The sequence below is a fragment of the Struthio camelus genome, chromosome 4, assembly GCF_040807025.1.
Source record: "Struthio camelus isolate bStrCam1 chromosome 4, bStrCam1.hap1, whole genome shotgun sequence".
Taxonomy (NCBI): Eukaryota; Metazoa; Chordata; class Aves; order Struthioniformes; family Struthionidae; genus Struthio; species Struthio camelus.
Window position 1 is genome coordinate 43,254,043 of NC_090945.1, and position 23,636 is coordinate 43,277,678.

General features: G+C 40.7%; 1 protein-coding gene across 2 annotated transcripts; it reads right to left on the reverse strand.

The window, feature by feature from the left end:
- Positions 1-1,412: 1,412 nt before the first annotated feature.
- TMEM192 (transmembrane protein 192) lies at positions 1,413-20,753 on the reverse strand. 2 transcript variants are annotated; one of them, XM_068942416.1, is made up of 6 exons: positions 20,640-20,717; positions 17,565-17,711; positions 13,378-13,642; positions 11,159-11,293; positions 6,552-6,654; positions 1,413-4,161 (listed from the first exon to the last, which is right to left on the reverse strand). In XM_068942416.1, the coding sequence occupies exons 1-6, from the start codon at positions 20,682-20,684 to the stop codon at positions 4,038-4,040; spliced, it is 819 nt and encodes a 272-aa protein (XP_068798517.1). In that variant the 5' UTR covers positions 20,685-20,717; the 3' UTR covers positions 1,413-4,037. The 2 variants fall into 2 exon arrangements, with proteins under 2 accessions (XP_068798517.1, XP_068798516.1); XM_068942415.1 differs by lacking the exon at positions 11,159-11,293 and having other exon boundaries at positions 20,640-20,753.
- Positions 20,754-23,636: the final 2,883 nt, after the last annotated feature.

Genomic DNA, 23,636 nt, shown 5'->3' on the forward strand with positions numbered 1-23,636 from the left:
CTTTGCAGCCTTAGTGCTCTTGGAGTTTAGAAAAGATGAAGATTAAGATTCTAGCTTCAAGTAATAAAGAGGGTTCTCATATTGAGAGCCCTCTAGTACCAAACTCTGTACAAGTGTGGAAAGCCCATTTTTTCAGAAGCCTAAACCTACAGCGGGAAAAAAGATACAAGGGAGTTACAATAACTCTAGTAACAACTTTGGCTTGTTGTTGGCAGTCCTTCACCATTTGCTTACTTAGCGCAGCACAGGGGAGCTGCACCTTGCTTTCCAGCAGCAGGTTCCCTGCCATTGCACAGACAGCTCACCAGCCCTTTCACCAAGAAGGAAACATATATAGCCAGTTAATCTGCATTTTTCTTCTTAATCAGTCTTGAAGGAAAAATCAGTAGGACCGATTCCCTCAAAATACAGTCAGGTTATTCTAGTAGACTATGTAACCTATTCTTCTGTGTTGAGGAGATGGAAGTGGGGTAGGAAAAAAAGGGGCATGAAGTATGCTAGAAAAACAATTATCCATGAAAGAGACATTAGAAACAAAGCTTTAAAGTGAGCTTAGTTTCAAAAGCTACCCCTACCATAACTACAAAAATATATAAAGGCGATTATTCACCAACAGTTTAGCAATTGGCCCCTTGACACTGAAATTCTACCCAAAATGACTTGTTTTCAAGGACACTGGGAGGAATACCAAGCATATTGATGAGTACAGATGTCATTCTCCCATTTCTGTTATTGGACAACAATACAAGTGTGTTTGCTGGTTTATATGGCCTACTGCAATTTGCAGAGAGTGCTTGGCTAATAAAAATAGCCAAAAACCGTGCTGTGAGAACTTCAGCATAATGGAAAACTTGCACAGACTGCCAGTTGGAATAGTTTTCTTCACCTGAATCACAGGTGCCTGCATCACCACCACACAGAACAGAACTGTGCAGAGCTGTTTACCATTCAGCTCAAAAGTCCATCTATTCCATCTGTTACCCTGTCTCCAGCTGTGGTGTAGGAAGATGCAAAAAAAAAAAGAAAAAACCTTGTGATCAAATTGTTCTTAAAGGCATTCTCTTCTATGAGCTTTTCCAGTTGCCTCCAAAATTATGTAGATTTTCAGCATTTAAAGCATCCTGTGGCCAGGAGTTCCACAAGTGAGAAAGTTTTTTTTTTTTTGAACCTGCTTGCCTCACTTGGTGTCTCCTGCCATTTGCATTGGGAGGTCTGGGGAACAATCACCTGTACTCACATTTTTAATATGTGATTTACAGTTTGATGAATTTCAATCATCCTATTTTACTTAGCATTCCTCACACAGAAGGTGCACTGTCACACCTTCAGTGAGTTTTCTGAATACTTCTAAGCCTCTTACAGTTTTACCGCATCATTTTTGGGTTGGGTACCCGCAACTGTGTACACATTAATTTATCCACTCTGTTTTATTCCTAATAATTTGTAATATTAATTTTCTGACAAGTACCAAGCATTGAGCTGACAGATTTCATGAAAACATCAATTACAAAAAAATCAAGATACTACTTTTCAGTACTAACAGGAACAGTAAACCCAGATCCCATCACTTTTTACAAAATTCAGCTTTTTTGCCCCACCTCTGATGCACAACACTTGTATTGATACATTTAATTTCATCTGTTATTTTATCAGTCAGTCTTACAACAGCCTTCTAGTATTTTTCAGAGATGACCTCTCATCTTTACTAAGCTCAGTAATTTAGTATTATCTGCAAGCCTCACTGTTCATCCTCTCCTAGTCTTCTACCTTTAAATTGAATAGCCTGGGGCTGAACATAGAACCCCGCAGAATTTTACTTCTTATCACCTCTTTCCAATCTGTAACCAACTATTTAACCATGACAGCACCTGTCTTCCTTACGCTAAAGCCACTTTAAGGAACTTGAAATTTTAGTTTTGGAAATCCAAGCAGACTATCCATCCAACCTCTCTTGGTAGAGAAAGCTTGTTACCTTCTTCATTGAACTCAGTTTTGGAGAATAGGATGTCCCTTTACAAAAGTTAGGCTGACCTATATGTTGCCTAATTCTACTTTTTGGAAGGATTGTTACTCATCTGATTGGTAAGCATGTCAGACTTACTGGTCTAAAGTGTTCCATTTTTCCTGGGAACTCTTGGCATCCCATTTATTACAGCCTTCCCCTCAAGTAAGAGGGGGAAGGAAGTGAGAAGTTATATCATAGTAAGTTCAGTCACTCAGAGTTCTAAATGAACTCAAGGCTGGAGTGTTATGTAGCTTGACAACATGTAACTGTTCATAGATAAATATGCTAGGGTCTTGAAAACACGATCTTAGTAATGACAGAATTCACACCTTTCCTTAGTTGCATTTATTGTGCATGGACTTCACAGTCATATTGCTGCTTTTCATAGAAATTATATAAATTGATATACAGAATCACATCAAAACCTGAGTTCTAAAACCAAAAATATTTGTATCCCTCAGAAGGTTATTATAAAATCCTGGCTGCATTTTCAAGAAACAATAGTGAAAGGGGAATAGGGTTTAGTGTTGAGTAACAGCAAAGTCTCCAAAATTTGTTTTCCTTCAAACCAGATAACTCCCATGTTTGTTATACACTAAACAGGTATACAACTGATTTCTATAGATACGTCCCAGGATCAGAATGGAATGGACTAATTTCTTTTGATTTTTCTATATTCAATTACAAGACCACTCCTCATCAGCGCCTTCTCCCCATTTTGACCAGTGATCACCCAGTCTCCTCACAGAGGCAACAGCTTCTAAAATAACACTTAGTCTGCATTGGTAGACAAAGTCATACTGAGAACAGAATGGTTCTTTTACCAGTGAAGGAGGAGAATGGGTGGGCAGGCTCATCCTATTGCTCCGAGACAGCAAGGTTCAAGCTAAAAGACTAGCCTTCCCAGTAAATCCATGAAGTGGAAAGGTGTTCTAGAAGTTTGAGAAACAAGTTTTCAATTCTGTCTCCTACTAGAGTTTTTGCAACTCATGTATATATTTTAGTTTTTGAATCGGGATGATGACATTTTTGAAGAGTCAAAGTATAGAGCCAATGTGTGCAATTGTGATAGCGTCTTTAACAGGATCTAACTTCATACTGCAGTCTTAAGAGTTTAGATCTCTTCCATATTAAACTAGTTATCTCATAAAAAGAGTTCATTTCCAAACATTTTTGCCTCAAGTTAGCTCAATATGCAGAGTAAGAGTCCTGTTTAGTATTAACCAACACAAAATTCTAGCATCAGGAACATCAATAGCCCTGGACATCCCTTTTAGTAGTTTTAAAGCCAGAATTCTGAACATCTGCTCAAATTGTTTGTTTGCACATGACATTGTTACCTACCACACATTCAGATGTGAGATTTGTCATTCTATGGCACTTTTTTGCTTTTTTAAAAAAAGAAAGCAAAAACAAATATAAATTAGGTGCTAAGTTTCCCCACTGGCATAGGCTACAGTTTTCATTTTCTTGACAAAGGAGAAAACAAGACAGATCTAGAAACCAAGTATCTACTTTGTACAGGATTACTGGAGTACATCACTTCTAATAACTGGAAGCAACAAGACTCAGACAGTGACAGAACATACCTAGTTTCAGCTTCAGCCACTGGAAAATTCAACTGAGAAGCCATCCTCTGCAAAATTAGATTTTCTAGAAAACTGTTTGTGTTCTAGAAATATAAAATACTTTGGTAGCTTGAAGCTTAAGGGTTACAACAGTGCTAAATAATAGCAACAACTGGAAGAGGGTTAAACCATTACCTCAGGTCCAACTATAACCTGTTAAGAATTAAAAATCCTCAAAGCTCCAGAATATCTTTTCTGAACTGACGATTGGGACAGGGGGAAGGGGTATAGCGCCACAATATGTCCAGTTGGAACAGGTTTACAGTGTGCGTAGAACTCATACTTCCAGCTTAACAGACTTCTATTTTAAAATGTGAAAGATGAGTCATCTCATGGAGTCATCTGTACAGGTTGGGTTGCCTCATATCCCTGTGGAGCTGCAGCAGCAGTTTTCCCAAATGCTTTTAAGTTCTGATTTGCTGTGATGTTAGTGCCAATAGCCTCTTGCTGAGCAGTGCATTGTGTCGCTGAAGATATTCGATTACATCTCCTTGCTTCTCAACTATCTCTTCTAAACTTGAATTTTCCCTTGAAGAAACAAGTGAATATGGTTATTAACTGAAAGATGGAAGTTTTGTAACGTAAAACAGAGCTAATTACCAACTTTGGCAACTCGCTTCCTTCAGTTTTGCTTCTGTGGATCTTGATGACTTTTCAGTGAGGAGGCAGCCTACAATACTTACACATTTAACCCGAATCTTGCCTGAGAAGGCAGGAAAAGAAAAAGGTTTGACTAGTTCTGTGCCATGTTTCATAAGCAACAGCTAGATATTTTGTGCTAGACAGTTACAGAAGAATTGTTTAGTATGAGTGCACTGACCTTAAGTTTGTAGAGCAGAGTAAGCTAGACTACTTGCTAGAATCATACCAAGCAAGAAACCCATGACACCTTCTCTGAATATATTAGCAAGCTTCTTTTAAGCAGACATAGTGTTTTTATTTGGCTATAGACATAAGCAGTTTATGATAACAATTTCTTGATTAGCCTACAGTAGCATTTATTGAGAATAGTGATACTGTCATAATACCTTAACAGCATCAGCACCTAACATTTGCACTATTTCAGATCTACAACACTCCTTTGCAGTCTCACACACAGCCTAGCCTATCTTCAGCTTTCATACATCTTCTCATTAAACTGGGTTAGTGACACTGTAGCATTAAGTAAACCTGAATCATTTGACAAAATCTGGAAAAGAACTGAACAGAGTTTTGTCAAATATGTAATTAAGAAAACCATAAGAAGAGAGCAGGAACGAGTACTGAAGCCTGTGAGTATACCCCAGTCCTCCCCTAGTCATTATTTCCTACCAGCTGACTTGGAAGTTTGCCTACTTAGCACACAGGTGAACATCTTTGAGTTTAGAAAATCTGCTCCTCAGCCTTGCCAATTTAGAGGAGTTAGTACTCCTTTTTCACAGTTCCTACAAATAAAAGTTCTCAGGAAGACAGCTAGAGTAGGAAAAAAACCACTTGTGTTTAATTAAAAACCTGTTGTTGCTAAACTGAAAAAATCTCAAGCCTCATAGATAAAATTTTGCATCCCTAACACTAGTTGCACTACCAACTTCAAGCATCAGAAGAGCTCATAATCAGTAGCTTAGATTGTAGAGGTCATGACATTCAGAAAACATTCTTAGAACTAGGGTCAACTGCAGGGCTGACAGGATTCACTTTTCAATAGACCTTAAATCTCTAGGGAATGAGAGAGTCAGAGTTGTATAGACCTGAATTAAAATAACTTTTTTGCAACCAGTTCTCACAGGAAGTTTGCACTCTTTTTAATCAAAAGATCAGAGTCTTTTCCTCAGCCAGTCTCCACATTGTTGCAGAATTGTTCTCTAGGCATTTGAGTATTTCTCAGGGGAGAAGCTGAACGAGGAAAGAATGAGGTCCCCCATGCATTCATCACTGTTTATATCAAGATGGAAGTCAGACATTGTATCAAGATAATCAAGACAACTCTAAATCCTTCCTGTATCCTGGACTTCGACTTCCAAGTTCCATGAATCCATGTGCATGTTGCATTTGTGACACCTGGGGAAGTACTGAAGTATTAGTCATCTCCAGACTTCAGCAAATCAATTCGTTAGTTACTAAGGCAAACAGAAGCAATTCATGCTGTACTAGAAAGTTTGGAAATATATTCTTATATGAAAATTCAAGTTACTTTTGATGATTGGTTTTTGTTCAGCCATACCAGACTCATTTCAGCAACTGAAAGATGTGTACCTTCTGACTGCCTGACCAAAGGAAAACAAGCAAGTAGTAAGTCTCAGCACCTGCTAGATTAATTTTTTGAAAACTTGGCCTCATTCACAGCCTCCTTTCTTCTTAAAGGCCACATCCACCTTTAAAATTCCTTCTCAAACTGGGAATATATTCCAAATCCCTTGCTGGAATCGCATGTCCAACTGCTGGCACAGAACGAAGCTTTCTTCTTCATCTGTCAATACACCACAATGCGTTCCCTTGAAAGAACTGGTTGCAGAAGCTAGGCTTCTGTAGGCATACTTTAAGTAACAGTGTAACACACGAGTATCTCTCCTCAAACTCCCATATACAGTCAACCAAAACAGAGTAAGTACAGCTATTTATAGCACATTAAAGATTCATGCAACCAGCCATAAATGGTCAAATCACTTCTGTCCTCATGTTTGAGGATTTCTGTACCATAAAAATTGCTATACTTCGTCAGAAGCATAAAACTTCACTACTTCCCATTTGTGCATGTAAAATAGCAGCCTTAACGTGTAATTTCCTTAAGAACTAGTATCCCCATCTCTACTTTGGTTGACAGATTTAAAACTGTATGCAAGCCTGTACAGAAGTTAAAGCAATTACTTTAGTTAGTGTTACCTGCATACCATGGTTGACAAAACTTGCACACATGAAAAGATTAATACAGAAGATCCTACCTGAATCCTGTTTCTGAGGTAATGTGACTGGGGTAAGCATACATCTTTTCCTCCTCAATTATATCAGGCCTCGGCTTTGCACGATTGAAGTTGCTTATTTTCACTGCAATAAATTTTCATAAAGTAATTGGAAAAGCAGCACCAAAGTTAAAGGCCTTATCCCAGACTCCAACTTAAAAACAAAACCCCGTAACAGATTAACATGAACCTTTGCATAGGTGATAGAAAGGCAATAAGGGAATCTGGGGAGCAGGGATGGTAGAAAGAAAAAGCATGATCAGATCTCCACTCATCTCTGAAGTGGCTTTGATTATGCATTAGAAAGTATTTCTCCCCTCCCCCTGCTGCTCAAAAAACCACAAGTGAGGATCTGAATGGCGAAACTTGAACATACTGCATAACACCTGCAAAGCTTAGTCTGTCTTCTCTCAGGGAGGAAGACATTATCATTGCCTTTGAGCAGTGAAAAGCCTTTTTTACTGTGAGGGTGACTGAGCACTGGCACAAGTTGCCCATAGAGGCTGTGGCATCTCTAACCTTGGAGATTTTTAAAAGCCATCAGGACAGGGTCCTGGGCAACCTGTTCTAGGTGACTCTGCTCAAGCATGGTGGGGGGACAGGGGGTCAGCCTAGATGACCTCTAAAGGCTCCTTCCAACCTCAGCCATTCTGTGATAGGGAATGGAGATTCAGTCTCTGGTTTCAGGCCATGACTAAGCAACACAATAAAAAGTGTCAAAAAGGTTTTGATACTAGTATCCAAGTCAGAACTTCTGGTTTAAGAACTGATGAATACTGTTTTAACTGGCCTATCCTCTGTGAAGAAACAGCTTGTCTTCTCACTAAGACTAGAACAGACTTGCTACAGCAAGCAATGAGGTATTCAGACCACAGAAGCTCTTTGTGGTCAGCTTCCACCTCACAGAGCTGACAGTCAAAGACAGAAGTCATTCCTGGGCACCTGTGAATAAGGTTTAAAAGGTTTAAAAACTAAATTTAACAGATAAGGAATGGGGAGGCAGGGAGAAGCTGCAGGTACCCTCTGCATTGTTTCTAGATGGAAGCTGAAAACATCTGAAGCTATTCCATAACAGGTACTGAATGACAAAGGGAGTCTACTGGAAAAATTCAGAATGTACATTCTGGTCTCCATGTAGTTAAGGCTGCTTGTGAAGAAACACATCTAACACTATTAAAAACATGACAGTCTAGCTCTGTGAGAAATCTACATAAATGCAGAGAAAAAACAAACTCCATCATATTATTGACTTGTAAGGATAATTACAGGCCACCCTGATAAAACAATGCAAGACCCTCCAGAGGTTAGCTACAAGTAAGGCTCAAAGGTTAGTTATTTCTGTGATGGTATTTCTCTACAAAAAGCCACAGAGGAATAGATGAGGAATTTCCAACATGCTTTGTTTCTGGGAACATTAGTCTTTTATTCAAGTGATATTAGAAGTATGTAGAAAAAGCCATTAAATACATATAGTTAGTAAACCTTTGAAAGCTTGACCCCTATCCTATCAATAATGAGCTTAATATGTTAAGCTGACATTTGGAGCTCACTATATCATAGTTTGGTCCATGCATGTTTACCTCACTTGAAAGATTTATATGTCAAGCCTAGTATAGGTCATTCAGAACAATTCCACACAGATTTCTGACTCCCTGTCTCTGGGTCCTACAGCTACATATAGTGCTGACTGGAGACTTTGAGAAGGACAACTGTACTTCATAGGATATTGTGCATCATACTATTCACAAAGTGCACGAACAAGCAAAAAACCCTAGAATCACAACCAGTTATTCCATGACACCACTTTTGTTTGTGAGGCATTAAATATAGTACTACTTAAGCAAAAAGAAATCAGGTATATAAACATGCTATAGATTAAGCATTTACATCTCACTAACAGTTTAGAATTAATTATTTCTCAGGGGAGAAACAGCATGTATGAACACTGATGATACCCTCCCCAAAAGATTTAGGGGTAAACAAACTAACATGAGGAAGGGGTTCACAATCATTAGCATCTAGTGTAAAGTGAGCCTAAACCTCCTCCCTCCCAAACATTGCTCCTTTAGTTGCAGAACTACATTAGGTGACATTATTTCAACAGTAAGTGAGGTCTACTAAGTGCTTTCCTCAAAGAGGAGCACTTGAGCACTGAATAGAGGGCTCCCCCTTAGAGTATTCAAGTAAGGAGGCTTAATGTTGCCAGTCAGTCTGTTCTGGCTGACAAAAATCCAAGGGCCACCATTAACCACAGCTTGCCCAGCTATTTTCAAAACTGACTGAATACATTTGTTTTGCTTCAGAGGAGTCTTAGCTTAAGGTTTAAAAAAAATATTCAAGCAACCACTATACACAAGATAGACATGCAGGCAGTCTCTCAGCTTTATTTCAACATGTATTGGCATGCAAAACAAGCCACACTACAGATTGGAAAAGGCAATCCAGGGTGATTAGATATTGCCCCCACCTTGAGGCAAGTGCAAAAATCCACTAAAATTAACTCTGTCTTTGCACACCAAGCTTTAAATAAGGAGGTCTAGACTATGGTTTTGAGGCCGCTGAGGAAGTAAGGCAACACATTATTGCCAAAGTGGAAAGCCCTACTCCTTCCTAGCAATGCACCTCTGTCCCTCCTTCACCTCTGTCCCAGCACTCATTGGAACTCTTTCTCAAGCCTCCTTCAGCTCATTCATCTGGGAAACAAAACACTTCACAACTTTCTAGTATGAACTGGTTAATGGAAGCATTTGATGTTTGCTGGAACCTGGGCAACATAAGCTAGGAAGCAATATCTTTTTGGTGACAGGTATGCAGGATGGTAATTTGACAGCTCTTATGGAACCCAAGGCTCAGACCTTACTACAAAGGCCAACTTCCTTCCAGATGCTGAAGTTGTGTTTCTTACAGAATTAAAGAGACACAAACATACTTCTCTTTTTGAGCTACAGGAGGCTTCAGAATAAGAAATAATGCTTCACTGGAATTCTTGAACTCCAGTCATACCTTTGTAACTTACTTCTGTTTCTCTCAGTTTCCCAGGAAACTAAGTATGCGTATGTCAGAAAAAAAACGATTTTTGGATTAATCCTCTAGAACTGCTATGCTTATGCTTTCTCATCAGTCTCTAATTCTGAAGGACAGTCTATCTACTTGGGCAATACTGGTCTGTCTATTCAAGGGGAAACCTGACAAGTATTCAAGCCTTGCACAGTTTCAGGTGCAGGATGTAAGTTATAGCTAGGATCTTATTTCTTAACATATTTTGATTTCAGTATTGTTACAGGAGAGTCAAGACTAGATTTTTTACCCTCCAACATGACCAATCCACTTGACAGTATTTTAGTATGCCATTACATTAGTGATGGTCACACTAAAAATTTTCCTTTCCAAAAGGAAAGGCATCTGAGATTAACTACTAGTAATCTAGGACTTCTTTTATGGTTTCAAGACAAACACTGACTAGCATAGAAATGGCTCTTGCTTTAAGTTTTAAGCTCCAGGCAGCATTGACAGAGGTGTTTCCACCCTCCTCCTGTTTGATTGCAAGTCAGGAGCAAACTATTAAATTTTGCCCATCTGTTTTTTCCACTAGAGAAACCAGTGCCACTGAGGCTATTTAGCTAGGCTGCCACCATCCCCTTGTTTGTAGCTGTAAATAATCAGAAAGTAGCATCTCAGAAGAGGGGACATGAAGTATCTAACTCAAGAGGAGGAAACTCCATATCATTTAGACACAGATGTAATATTGAGCACTTCTAGATCTCTTGGAAGAAGAGACATAACTACATTTTTATTGTCTCGTACCTCTCCGGTGTTTTTTCAACCCAGTTAAGTTATTTGCATTCAAGCTCATGCAAGAGAAACCCAAGTAGTTTTAAAGATGAGATTAGAGAGAACTGTTTGGTTCAAACACTTATTGATAGTCTAGATACTACAGGAATGATTTAATAGAAACATTTAACAAGTCTTGATAAACTACACCAAACCCTCAGCAGATAACCTTACAATACAACAGCGATACTACAAAATAACATATCAGTTTTATGAGGCAATATATTTAGTTAGCACAGACTCTAACAAACTTCAAAAAACAGTGTTCTTTAAAGAGGATTCCTCTGTTTTAGTGACAAAGAGGATCTTGACCTTTTGGGGTGGGAGCAGGGAAAGAAAAAGGAAAAGATTTAGAGACTGAGGCACATCATGCTATAAGCTGCAAGTTCTGCATTTAAATCCAAGAAGCAGTTCTGATAAAGCCAACTTCTGGTATATGCATTTGAGAACAAACTACCAAAAAAAAAAAAGCATCACAGGATGATTTTGCAACAATTCTGCATTTATGACCACTTCAGTAGATCAGCAGCTTTGAGATAAAAGCTTATCTGGCAACAGTTAGAGACCAAATCAAGTCTGACAGTCTTCCAGTTTGAGCTAGTCTCAGTTCTCCTTCTACAAGCACAGAGTCATTCTGTATTCACACTTGTAAGTGTCTTCAGGTACTTCATATACTCTGCCATACTCTGAGTAAAGAAAAGAGTTCACTAGCTATTTTTGCATTTCTCACTCATTGAGGTAAGAACTGCCACTCTCACCTGTGTAAACCACTAAGCATGTCAGTGAACTTATCAGCTCCAGGCCCAGGACTCCCAGGATAAGATACAGGTACACTTTACTGTGATCAGGGAAGGAATGCTGGGCTGACAGAATCAAAAGCAGGGCTGCATTTCCTAGAAGACAAATACGTTTTTCAGGTGTAACAATCTTATTAGCTGTTGAAAATAACTTAATGTCCTCTTATCCCCAGTATCTGAAATATTTTAGTAATATTTTTCTAGTTCATCACATACTTGCCCCTTTGGTTAAGTTTCCTTAACACAGCTGATGCAAGCTCACAGCTGCTTGCTGTAAAATGAGGTTCCATTTCTGTGTTTAATAGTACAGAATTAAGTCAGAAAGATCCATAAGAAAACCTGTAAAGAGCTGTGGAGGGAACAGAATAGAAATACCTAATATACAACAGGCATGTCCTTAAACTGTTTCTTGCCTCCTTGCTGCTGTCCATCCCTCCCCAAACTGGTTTGGGTAGTTTACTTCAATTCCTAGGATAGCACTTCAGTTGTAGTGAAATGCTCTCTCACACTCTGAATTACAAGGGTGAATTAGAGTGTATTTAAATGAGACTAATGTTAAACAAAAACAGACCAAAAAACCACCTTCCTTTCACAGGCAGATAACTCGCATAGGCTTCCAATTGCCTACCTTTACTTTAGTACTTGCAAGTTACTGAAAGTTAAACTGAAATTAGCACAACTAGTCATGGAGAATAAAATCCATATTTCAAAAGGTCTAGAGTTACAGATCTAATATTCTTGCTTAAGAAGTTAGTGAGTTGCAATCAAGTGTTCCAAATTCTTTAGACACCCTCTCCTCGCAGCATACTTCTGACACAGCACACAGTGAAGTGTTCTTTTCTTTCCTGTTAAAGTTTTTATAGCCAGTCTAATAAAGCACTAAACTTAAGACCATTAAACTAATTAGGGGACTACGCAGTTCTCCTTCATGTTGTGTTAGGCAACTGAACTGTCAGGATGGAAGCAGTATCTGCAGGAATTAGCAGCATGGCAGGAGTTCACTGCCTTCTGAATTAGATTTGCATCAAAACTTACTGCATCTGAACATCAACATGTGGCCACAGATCGGCAGTGAGAAATAAGACTACATCCAAGACAGAAAGCAGGGCTTGAGATAAATATTCCAGATTTTATTGCAATAGGTAGAAACAATCCTTTTATTCTCTCCCAAAACATCCTTAATTCTACTGTAGGCTGATCTTGTCCTCACCCATAAGAAATATCTTCAGAGCTCTACCTAGTGGCCATAACCTGAAGTTCTGCACAATTAGGTTGACTAGATGGCCTTTTTGTGATTGGATGGAAAGCAAGCTAGCGTTTTTGTTTTTTTTAAACACAGAAAGACCATATAACTTACCAAGGCTGATGGAAGAAAATTTACTCCAGTTATTCAGAAGGCTTACAGTAGGGAGGTGGTGACTAAAGAGGCAAAGATACTGCAAAAGCCACCACGCTTCCCTTATCTCCTGCCATTCCTATGTGAAAACCCTTCACAAGTTAGACAAGTTTTAGATCTGAAGTAGTTTCTCTCTTTTAAGAGAAAAAAGAAGCAAGAACAGCTACATGTTAAAACACTTTCAGCTTTTACTGAGCAGTGGCAGCACAGAACAGAGTTAAAACACTGCCACATGTCACAGCTTGTCCACAGAAGGAGGTAGTCAGAAGTTGAGCTGAAAGCCACTTGCCCTGCTTATGGCTAGAGACTTACTCACTTTACTAGTTTCAGATAGCTGTTGAGCAATAGGCTATTTGTTTTTACTTAAATTGCTGAGCATGAAGAATAAAGGTTTCACGCAGTACACTTCTTGGAAGGACTAGCAGTCTTGCCACATTTCCAACTAAACAAGTGAGTAGGCAGATCAAGACGACTATCAGCCAAACACAGATCTTGCTAGCTGAACATTTTATAGTTGAAAACTGCTAATGACTAGATTCTACCTCACACTTGTGGGCAGGCAACTAAGTTCTTTACAATATACTTCTGGCAGTCCAGGAGAGTCAGTCAGGAAGTTCAGCTGACTAAAATATAAAATAGCATTTACAAATAACCTGTGGGCAGTTTTAAGAGCTCATAAATTATACGATCAACTGTTCAGTCTGCTTTTATCATGACAGAACTCAAAGCTTCACAAGAGAAGGAAAAACCCACATAGATACACAGGCAAACAAGTTCATTTCACCTGTAGAGTGTATCACCAGTGGAAGCCTTTTTAGATGTCTTGTTGATCGATAGATTGAGAAGTAACCTCTGCTTCTGACTTTACTGTGGTGGTGCTGGATGTATCGTTCAAAAAAAACATGCAGAATCCATAGAATTACTTTGGCAATGATTATGACAGTCTGCACTTTAAGTGGATGAGTATAATTTCCAGGGCACTTGTCCTGATTTGGATTGGGATAAGAACAAAACATAGCTGCCAAAAATGCTAGAACAACAAAAGTGACCTGTAAGAGAAAGAGAGAGGGGAAACTGTTAAAGTCAACTCTTAACTATAAAGAGAGATAGGCTAATGTAATCTAGTTATTACACTTGATTTTATGAAAGTTGAGATATTTATAAACATTAGACGCTCTTACCACAACCACTACATGTCATTCCAGTCACATATCCATTAGTGAAATGTATGACTAAATGTTATCTTTCAGGACTGCAACCAGTGTCCAGCTGTGCAGAGATGAAAATAGTCTTCTCAGTATTTCTTCCATATCAGTTTCACTTTTACCCGAGTTTCACCTTTGGAGTGAGCTGGTTTTATTTCTGCACACTTTTTATTATGCCTTTTTTACTTTAAGGGGAAACTATTCACACTCAAAAAACCCTCCACATTTTAGACTATTCAGTAAGACCACATGGTTTGCATTCTTCTCTAATTAAGAGATGTACATTTCATAAGTGATAGTCACCCTTTATTAAACCCATTCAAGACGACCTCCAGGTCATGATATTAAAAGAAGTGAAATGACATCATAGTAATTCACCCTAACACTAGATAGGTCCTTGCCTCAGTTGGCAATCATTAGTAAATATATTTACTAATAGATTTTTACATTTTGCTCAGAATTCCTGTCAATGATCAGACTATAATCAGCTTATATGCTTGTCCTTCTAGACTAGTGGCATTCTGCCAGAACTTTTCCTGTCTTCTAGGCTTTTCTCCAAACTTCCAGCATCAGCAGTGAACAGCAGCATCAGCAACCTTTTATCCAGTTAAAAGAAAGAATCTTATGTGTATATAGACACAGGTTCTCTTTTCTTTAATCCTTACAGAAGGTTTTCCTCATATAAGATACCATCCCTAATATTTTCATTCACTGAAGGAAAAAATACAGTACTTTCTCATCCTGGTTCACTACACACAACAGAAGTATTTTCAAACAGCACTAAAAACTAAAACAAGACCACCATTAAAAGTAAACTGAGCATTTCTATACACAAAAAAAAGCATTTGCATCAAGTCTACAAAGCTCTAATCCCCCTATATATACACACAGAGCAAAAACAAAACCCCCCAAATCATCAACCCCCCAAATCTACATCTCATGATTAATAGAAACAACCACATCAGAGCTGATTATGGGAGGAAAACATCTCATTTTCTTTTTTGTTCAACAGTTCAGCTATACCGACTTAACTCTGTAGTTACTTAATAAACTTGCCCCCTCAACTCGTTTTTGTCATTTCTCAAGCAACTTTGTTCACAGAAACCAGCCTAAAGCACTCAGTTACTCTTGATATAAACTGCCCTAGGTTGGCTTGGGTTGTGAATGGATTTAGGTAATAACAGGGGGGAATAACTTGCACAGTCATCAGTACCAGGGACAAAGGTGGGGAGGGGCAAAGAAGAGAATGGGAGTCCTGTATTATCCATAAAATTACTATTTCAAACACAAGTTTAAGCCCCATGTTATCTTGGGTATGGGTGAAGTAGCCAGATTAGGTGAAGTAAGAGGGAGTTTATCAGCAAAACACTCATTGAAGTTATTTTACCAGCTCCTTCTCCGAAGGAGCTAAGAATAATCCAACTAACCCTTACTTTATTTGTTCACTTTAGCATTACATTTACTACTTTAATCCAGCAACAGACCCAGTTTGACTCCTTCAGGAGTTCGGAATTTACTTCAGCATAGAAAATGGCTAATTCTTGCAAGCTGGAATAGCCTAGCATTGCAGCTGTATTAATCTACTATAGCAATATATGAAAAAGGAAACAAACAGCTGTCAGTAAGTGACATATATTACAGATGCTTTGCTTACATTTAGAATAATCTAACAGACACTTCAATATGGGGAATTTTTATATACAAAAATTGTATTTATTCTTATGAAGAGCAAAATTTAGGAGGTTAGGTTTTATACACATCCATATGCAGGGGGACTGGGGAAAGAGGAGGTTAATATAAAGAAATTTCTAGCTTGTACCTTTTACACTGCTCTGCAGTCTCCTAACAGGAGCCTTCAGAGAAGCAAGGCTTGGCAGAAGAAAAGCCACCAAAAACCTAGCTCCCACCATATAGCAGCATACTCTGCCTACACACTCCAGAACTGAACAGAACTAGGCGACTGCATTGGAAGAGCTATTTGCTGTGCCTAACCCCACACCTTGTCACATGAGAGAGGAGAAGAAATACTCCAAGTTACACACAAACTATTTTAGAGATGTATTACATGGTCCCACATAACACTTACTCCTTATAACCTCTCCAGGATACTCGCCACTTTCATAGGCTATGCATCAGAAGCTGACCTGATGTCTCCACGCTCCACAAGGAGTGTGCACATTTGCAGAAGTAGAGGGGAAGAAAATCCAGCAAGCTTGCTTTCCCCATCCATGGGAATGCTTCTCACCAAGAAACAGCACCATTTCATGTGCTTATTGTCTTGCTGTATTTCACCAACAGAAAGGATACTTCTCCATTTTGATCCGAAGACTGACTGGCCACTGCAGCAGGCTCAGCAATAGCAGCAAGACTTTACCTGGAAAAGTATGTGCTGACAGAGGCCTCAGTTTTCCCCCCATCTCTTCACCTCCTCATACTTCTCTCCATTTGCAAGAGAGGGGAAAGTGATGGAAAGAGAAGAGGCAGCAGTATTCTAGGATCTGGGCAACAGACATTTGGCTACATCAGTTACAGTAGTAGATAGTAAAGGTCCCAACGCTAGGTGGAAAAACATTTACTGCTCTATTACCAATGCAGGTGCCTACTTCCATAACACAAGCCTCAAGCACTATCCTAAAAGGACTACAACAAGCAGTCGTTGGCAAAGAGAATAAGGCCGCATACCCAGTTTCCACTGGAAATCTCTGCAATCTATTTGGCAGAACAGCAGTAAAAGTCTTACCTAGGTCTGCCTGACAGACACAGAGTCTTCTCTTGTGATTACTAAGAAGCTCACAGAACATTTACTTCTAAAATTAGAAGGCCAGACCATATTGTCTGAAAGCTTTTACAAGCAAGTATCACCCTCTAAGCTCTCTTTAGGCACCTGCATAAAGTTCTAGCTTTTCAGAACACTGAACATAAGGTCTTTTTGTTCAGGAGGAGATGAATCTCTAATCCTACTAGTTCCACATATATACATATCTTGTGCACTCTAGCACACTGTCTTCAAGTCTGTATTCGCATATGGCATAATTGCTGCTAGTACCATTTCAGTTAGATATGGTCAGAGCTCTTCACCCTTCCTTTTCCAGGGAAAAGGTGCTACATGTGCACTAGCAACAATAAACACCTTCAAGTTAAAGGATAAGCTTACGACTAGGCAGAAAACTATTTCTAACAGTCCTCAGCAAGTCCTACATCCTATTACATACAACATCTGTGAAATTTACTTTTTCTGGGCTTTTCCCCTTTTACCCCCAAGAGGGAGTCAGAGCAGGAAATAACACATGGATTCCTTTATCTCTCCATCCACTATCATAAAAAAAAAAAAAACCTGGAACAAGTCCATCTTGACTTGTTTAGTTACAACAAGAAGAAATACCTCAAGTGTTCCCTGTGAAATTAAGTTCAGCCTCTACAAGGCATAGTATCAACAAGAGCAACTTAACCCTCTATCTAAGCACTGCTATTGCAATATTATTTGTATGCTTCCAAAAGCATACTTTTAGAAGAACTACTTTTCAAAAGATTTTTCTTTCTAACAAGATGTCTCACAGTATATTAGCACTAACAAACGAATCAGAAGGAAAACTTCGCAAGTATCATGTAGCATATACATTATCAGAATTCACTGGAGAGCAAGGCTTTGTTTGGTTTGTAAAAACAGTGTATTCAGGTCTCAGGAGACTGCAGTGCATATGAACAGTAAGAATTCAGAATAAAGGTGGTAAATTTTCATGAGGCTATCATGCTTCTTAATACTTACATGTATGAACAACAGAAAATTGGCAATAAGGACTGCTGGAATAGCACGAAATCTTGGCCTCAGTTGGGAATGCAATGCATGAGACGAAATAAGTGGTGCATCAAGTAGAGGATCATCTTCTAAACTCTGTGTTATTTCCAAGGAACCCTGAAGCAGGGGAGGATAACAAAAAAGAAAAAGTAACCCCAGGGAAGCTTATGAAGTAGGGTACAAAGTTTCAGCAACGTCCTGCTGGAAACTTCAGCTCTGGGGACAGAACTATGTTAATTTCTTGGGAGACATGCTCCCTAAGTTGTAAGCAAACTATTTCTTTTCACACCTTTATGTAATAACTCAGTCACTCAAGAATTTGACACTAATTACTACCTAGCATTGCAATGAGTCTGGAGGAACTTTAGTTAGCATATGAAGAACTCAATAAGCATAAGACTTTACTACAGAGGTTCTTCATAAGAAGAATGGAAAAAAAAATAGCCCCAAACAGTAACCTTGCCTTTGGTTGTCACTTAAAGCAATGCCTGATGACCACACATATAGCTAAGATCTCCGTGAGGTACTTCTTTGTGGCCTATCAAAGGCTACAGAGAACTAGTATGCCTACATGGGAAGGTGGAAATATTGATAATTAAGGTCTCTCTCATTTTTCATATAGGTCCTGCAAAAATCCTTATTCTTGCTTTTGTCAAAATAAAGTTACAAAGATAACAGAGATAGCTGCAGTGTACCAGCAACACATAATTTCAGTTTGAAGTGATTCAGCTACTAATACTAGTACCATATCAAAAGGTTCATACAAATATTTCTTCAGTAAGTGTCAGCTGGTTCAAACTGAATCCAGGCAAGAGCAAAAAGGCAGTGCAGAAGCAGGGAGGTGCTCCAGGTACAGGTCAAAACACTCCCTACTTCCACTAGGGAGTATCAGCAGCCTTCTTTGACTTCACATGAGCTCATGTTTTGGCTATGTATGTTTCCCAGAGTAATTTTTGCAGTTTTTAAAAATAAGTATGGGTGGCAGGAACACCTTTCCTAACAGACAAAAAAGTTGCCCTAGTGGCCTTTATCTTTGTCACTTCCAAACTAGAATACAGCCATTTGGCACACCTGAAGTTGAATGTACACAGCCATTATGAATGAACAACATGCTTGCCAGTGACTCAAACTCAAGTTTCTCCCTTGGCATCCTGTTACTTTCCATGCTATACCTTGTTTGCTTTGAAAAATAAGGTCCCTGGTAAAGTTTTGCCTGGTCTCCTCTGCAATGAGGCCAGTCACAGCCCAGAATAAAGCATGCAGAGCGGAGAAACCCCTGCCGAGAGCATTATCAAAGGGGTTTCCAGAGATGATCAGCAGAAGTTAGAAAGTGACCATCTAGAAAGCACTACCAGTGGTTGCTTTTTGCTGGAAGTGCTTCTATTGCTATGGATTGGGGGGTGGGGTACCAAAGCCAAGAAAGAACAGCTGACCCAATACCACTCCAGAGTTCTGGCTAATCAAAGCGATACACCATAGCCCACTGGACTATTTATTGTTGTTAAAACTTAGGACTCCGCATTGCCATGATAGAAAGCAGGGCAAAGCTCAAGAGAAATTAAGTATTTCATTCCTCAAGACACTAGTACGAGGAGAAAGATGTGAGACAGAGGAACAAAGGTTTTGAAACTAGAATTAGCTTTACACTTCATATTAACCACAACAGTGCACCTATCTATTGGCTCCCCAATCTTGTTTCTCCTACATACAGCTGCCTGCCTACAATGAAGGAGCTAGTTTCAATAGTTATTTCAGTCAGTGTTTAATTTTACTTTAGTAGTGTGCACACAACACTCACCACCTACCACAGAAGACTGAACGTGTTCTCCTCACTTGATTCCTTTCAACCTTCTGATTAGGCTTGTCGTCTGTAAGCAAGCCTTCCTAAAATACTCACCTGGTAAAACAATGTTTTACTGCAGACCTGAAGATCTGCACATGTTATTGGACTGTTCATGTTACTGGTATAGCCTCTGACCCACACAACCCCTGTTCAGGGACCAGGTGGATCTTTAAAGTCTGGAAGTGAGCATGTAGGACAGGCATGTCAGCAACCAAAACATCTCTACTTTGCCCTCCCTAATGCACAGGGTCAACAGCTCACTCCTCCCACCAGAACAACCATCTTTGCTAGTCTGGATGATATCCTTTGTGTCACAGAAATACATGACCACTTGTAAAATTCAATGACAATTCAATTTATTCCTTCATAGGCAGAGCTTTATCAGCTGTTGGGCCACACTGCTTTGTATGAGAGCCTGCAGCTCATCTTCACACAGTGAAATACAGCAAACATCAGGAAACACTGAAGGCCATAACCTCCCAGAAGAGTTATTATTACAGGCAGCGTGGGGAGGAAGGGAATAAAAGCAAGAGACACAGTGGTGAGAACACAATTAATCTGACATTAACAAAATCTAACAGGCATCCTAATGAGATCAAGTTCAGACTTCACTTAATTAGAATGAGCTATAACCACTACTATTAAAAGCCTAATCAAAACATAATAAAAAAGGGGGGAAGAAAAAAGAGCGACTTCTGTTAGTCACAGATGTTAATGCAAACGCAGGTTAAGGCAGCCCTGCCAGCTCCAGGCCCTGCCCAGCACCGACCACACCAAAAAAAAAATAAAAACAAAAACAAAACCGCGGCACACGGAGAAACCAAAGCCACACAAGCACTTCGGTCAAGAACCCCGATTACAGACAAGGCGGGCCGGGCCTGCCACCAGCCCCGCGGCCGGGCCGGGCCGGCCGGGTCGCGCCGCCCCAGGCAGGCGGCGTCTCCCTCTGGAAGCGGCAGCCGGAGATACGCCCCGCTCAGCTGCGCTGCCCGCCGCCTGCCCCCGAGGGGAAGAGAAAGCCTGGGGCGGCCGCCAGGACGGCGAGGAGCGCCGGGCCCGGACCTCCCCGCCCGCCGGGCCCCGCTAGCGGCCTCCCCAGGCGCCCCCCCGCCCGCCACCTCCGAGGAGGCGGCGGCGGTCGGCCCCGCCGCGGCGCCCGGACACGCGGCCTCCCTCCCGCCCCCGCGCAGGCCCGCGCTCACGTTGTCCAAGTCCCGCTGCTGCCGCCCGACTCCCGTCACCGCCATCTCCGCGCCCCTTCCCCCGCCTCCCCAGCTGCATTTAATCGGCGCCCGCCTGCGCCAAGCGCAAACCCCACCTCCCCGCCCCGCCCCGCCATGACCGCCCCCGGCTGCTATTGGGCCTGGGCCGCGCCGGGGCGGGGGCGGCGGCGGGGCCGTGTCTGCGTGGGGGGCGCCCACGGCGCGGCCCGGGGCGAGGGGCTGGTGGCGCCCTGCGGGGCAGGTGGTGTCATGGCGGCGCCCCAGGCCCCGTGCAGCGGCGGCAGGGCCCAAAGACGCGTGCCCCAAGCCTGCGCTGGCGGTGCCTCCTGTTGTTAAACGACATAGGTCGGTGGCCTTTGTCGCGCAGCTTGAGGCTGGATTTTAAAGAAGCGAGCAGTTAAAGCAGGCCGGCAGCCCGTTGCCCTGAAAGCCGTTGTGCGGCCGAGGCGTGAGGTGGTGGTGCTGGGAGGGGAAGGGCCGTGCTGGGTCTGCGCCTTGGCCAGCGCCGGCCGGGGCCTGCAGCTGCCGGCGGGCCTTCCTCCCTGAGGGGTGAGGGTGATGTGGCGTCGGCCGAGGATGGCATCCGCCTAGGCGAGGTCAATAACAGCACTCTTACTGCCCAGCCCTGTGTTTTGTCTCTGTTATCTGCCCTGTCCGTAACGGCAACAAACAGTCGCTGCCTAGGGAAAAATAAGAGAGTTGAGCCGCTGCAAAGTTATTTTCAGCTTGCTCTGCAGAATGTTTTATCATCCCTAACAACTGGTATCTCAGGGAATTTTCGAGAAAGGGACAGCGTCTACGTACTTAATCATTTCCAGCGTATTTCTCTTCTGTGAAGTCCTGTTGCCCCATTAGACCATGTAAAATTTAAATGTGCGCAAGATCTCGGTCAAAAGATGTTTCTAGCTCAGTTACGTATTTTGTGGAGAAACACGTTTCCTTTTAAACCTGCCAAGTCCTAATTTCATGTTATAACCCTTTGTTCTTGTACTGGGAGAGCCAAAGCGCAGCTGATCCCCATTCACAGTGTCCCTGCTACCCGTTTTATGGATGTCTCTCTTACTACCCCTTGACTCCCTGTGGAAGCTGAACACTCCTGGCTAATTAGTCATTCTTCACACAGAGGTTGTCCCAACCTTTGATAATCTTTGTTAGCTTCTCTGAAATGTTTCAGCTGTATCCTTTCTAAAATAGGAAGGATCAGCACCGCACATAACGTTCAAGTGTGTGCATAGCAGGAATTTACAAAGTGGCATATTTATTATCTGCTTGGTGCTCTGTTTCTTTGCTAATACTTCTTAACCTTTAATTTGCCTTATTTGACCATCCCTGAACTTTAGCCTGGTGTTACTGAGGGCACTGCAGGGGATCAGAGCTGTGACAGTGGCTTGAAAGAAAGCAAGGTTGTATCATCTTCAGGTTGGAAGCAGTCTTCATGTTGTTAAGAGAAGCCAGGACTTTGACTTTCTGAAACAGCCCCAAAAGGAAAAACTGCTTTTTTGAGGTATAAACTTCAGTCTCAAGCTTATTGTCTCTATTTCTATAACTTTTTTCTCTTCTAGAAAAATACCCAGTGGAACCCTCCCACCCAAAGCATTTACATGCTGCATGGCTGGCATTCATTCTTGTTTTGTGTGGATACACATATTTAACTCCTTGGGCAACTACCTTAAATGTAAAAACATACATTAAACCTGCTGGTTTCAGTAAGATTAAGCCCAACTATAAAAGCATTAAGCTGTTGTGATGTGAATCTCCCCAGTTCCATTTGCTCTGCTGAAATGTTCTGTTTTTCCACTTTGTTATTGTGCTTCCTCTTCCCCCCTCCCACTGCCTTTCTCAGTAGAACACAAATCCTGCTGATCAGCAGTCACAGAACTTGGAAAAAAAAAGACAAAAATTTTCTGTGGCACCGAAGCAAGACCACAATTCACTGGTTGCTGCACCAGCAATTGGTGTCACTTTTGTAATGTGTATTGTCTTGAGTAATGTGTATTGTCAAGAGTTAGCTTGGCAGGTGTGGTCTACACCTACACAGATCTAATAACCATATACTTTAAAGAGAAGGATATTTCAATAGATCAGTTTAAAAATTGATTGCACAATTTTTACAAGGATGCTCTATGACTGCTAAAGCTTCCCATTTCTTCATATAACTGTATAACTTATCTGCATAGCTCCTTTGTTGACTCAGCTTTTAATCAGCATTAAAAGAATGAGGTCTTCATGTTCAGTATGTTGTGCAAGGAACAACAATGTCTGCCTTCTGGCTAATATGTCTGTTCTGGAATAACCAGAAATACTAGTGTGCAAGGTGCTGCACCTAGTCACACAGCCAGAAAGCTAGTGCCGGCTGGAGTGCCGGCTAATAATGCTAATACCTTTAACATTTGTCTTTAAATATAAATACACTTATTTATATTAGTTTTAAAAATACAGCAGAGCTATTTAAATCAAAACAGCATTAAATGTTTTGAAGAAATCACAAACCACTTTAATCCTTCATAAAAAATCATAGATCATCTTGTGTTGCTTAGCTACCATTGCTTTTATTTATGACCAAACAAAATGCTCAAATGCATGTTTATTTCTTATATTTCCCACATTTTGTTTGCTTGCTTGCTTATGTGCCTACTTAGGAATGCACACATATGTTTTACTCCTTAATTTGGGAGTTTGGATTCTGAATTTAGCATGGATGATAACTTGAGCTGAAATAGCGTGTGTGGGGGACAGATATAATCGAAAAAGTTAAGTGATTTAGAACAATTGTGCAGCAATCTGTGATCCAAGAAGCCAGTAACCTGGCACTCCATTCGTTACTTGGATGCACAAGGTCTGTGTAACAATTGTTACTTTGTATAACTATTTATTAGCACAATAATTTCAGTTGTAGAGGCATTCTTATTCATCCTCTTGCCAGCCTCAGTAAAATAGTGTATGCTAGCTGTAGTCTTGTTTTCAACCTCTTTTTGC

Coding starts and splice junctions, on each gene's coding strand:
- TMEM192 (XM_068942416.1), bottom strand. CDS start 20,684: ATGGCGGTGACGGGAGTCGGGCGGCAGCAGCGGGACTTGGACAAC. Junction 13,643..17,564: donor ATTTTCTGTTGTTCATACAT/GTAAGTATTAAG, acceptor TTTCTCTTACAG/GTCACTTTTGTTGTTCTAGC. Junction 11,294..13,377: donor ACTGGTGATACACTCTACAG/GTGAAATGAACT, acceptor TTTGTCTTCTAG/GAAATGCAGCCCTGCTTTTG.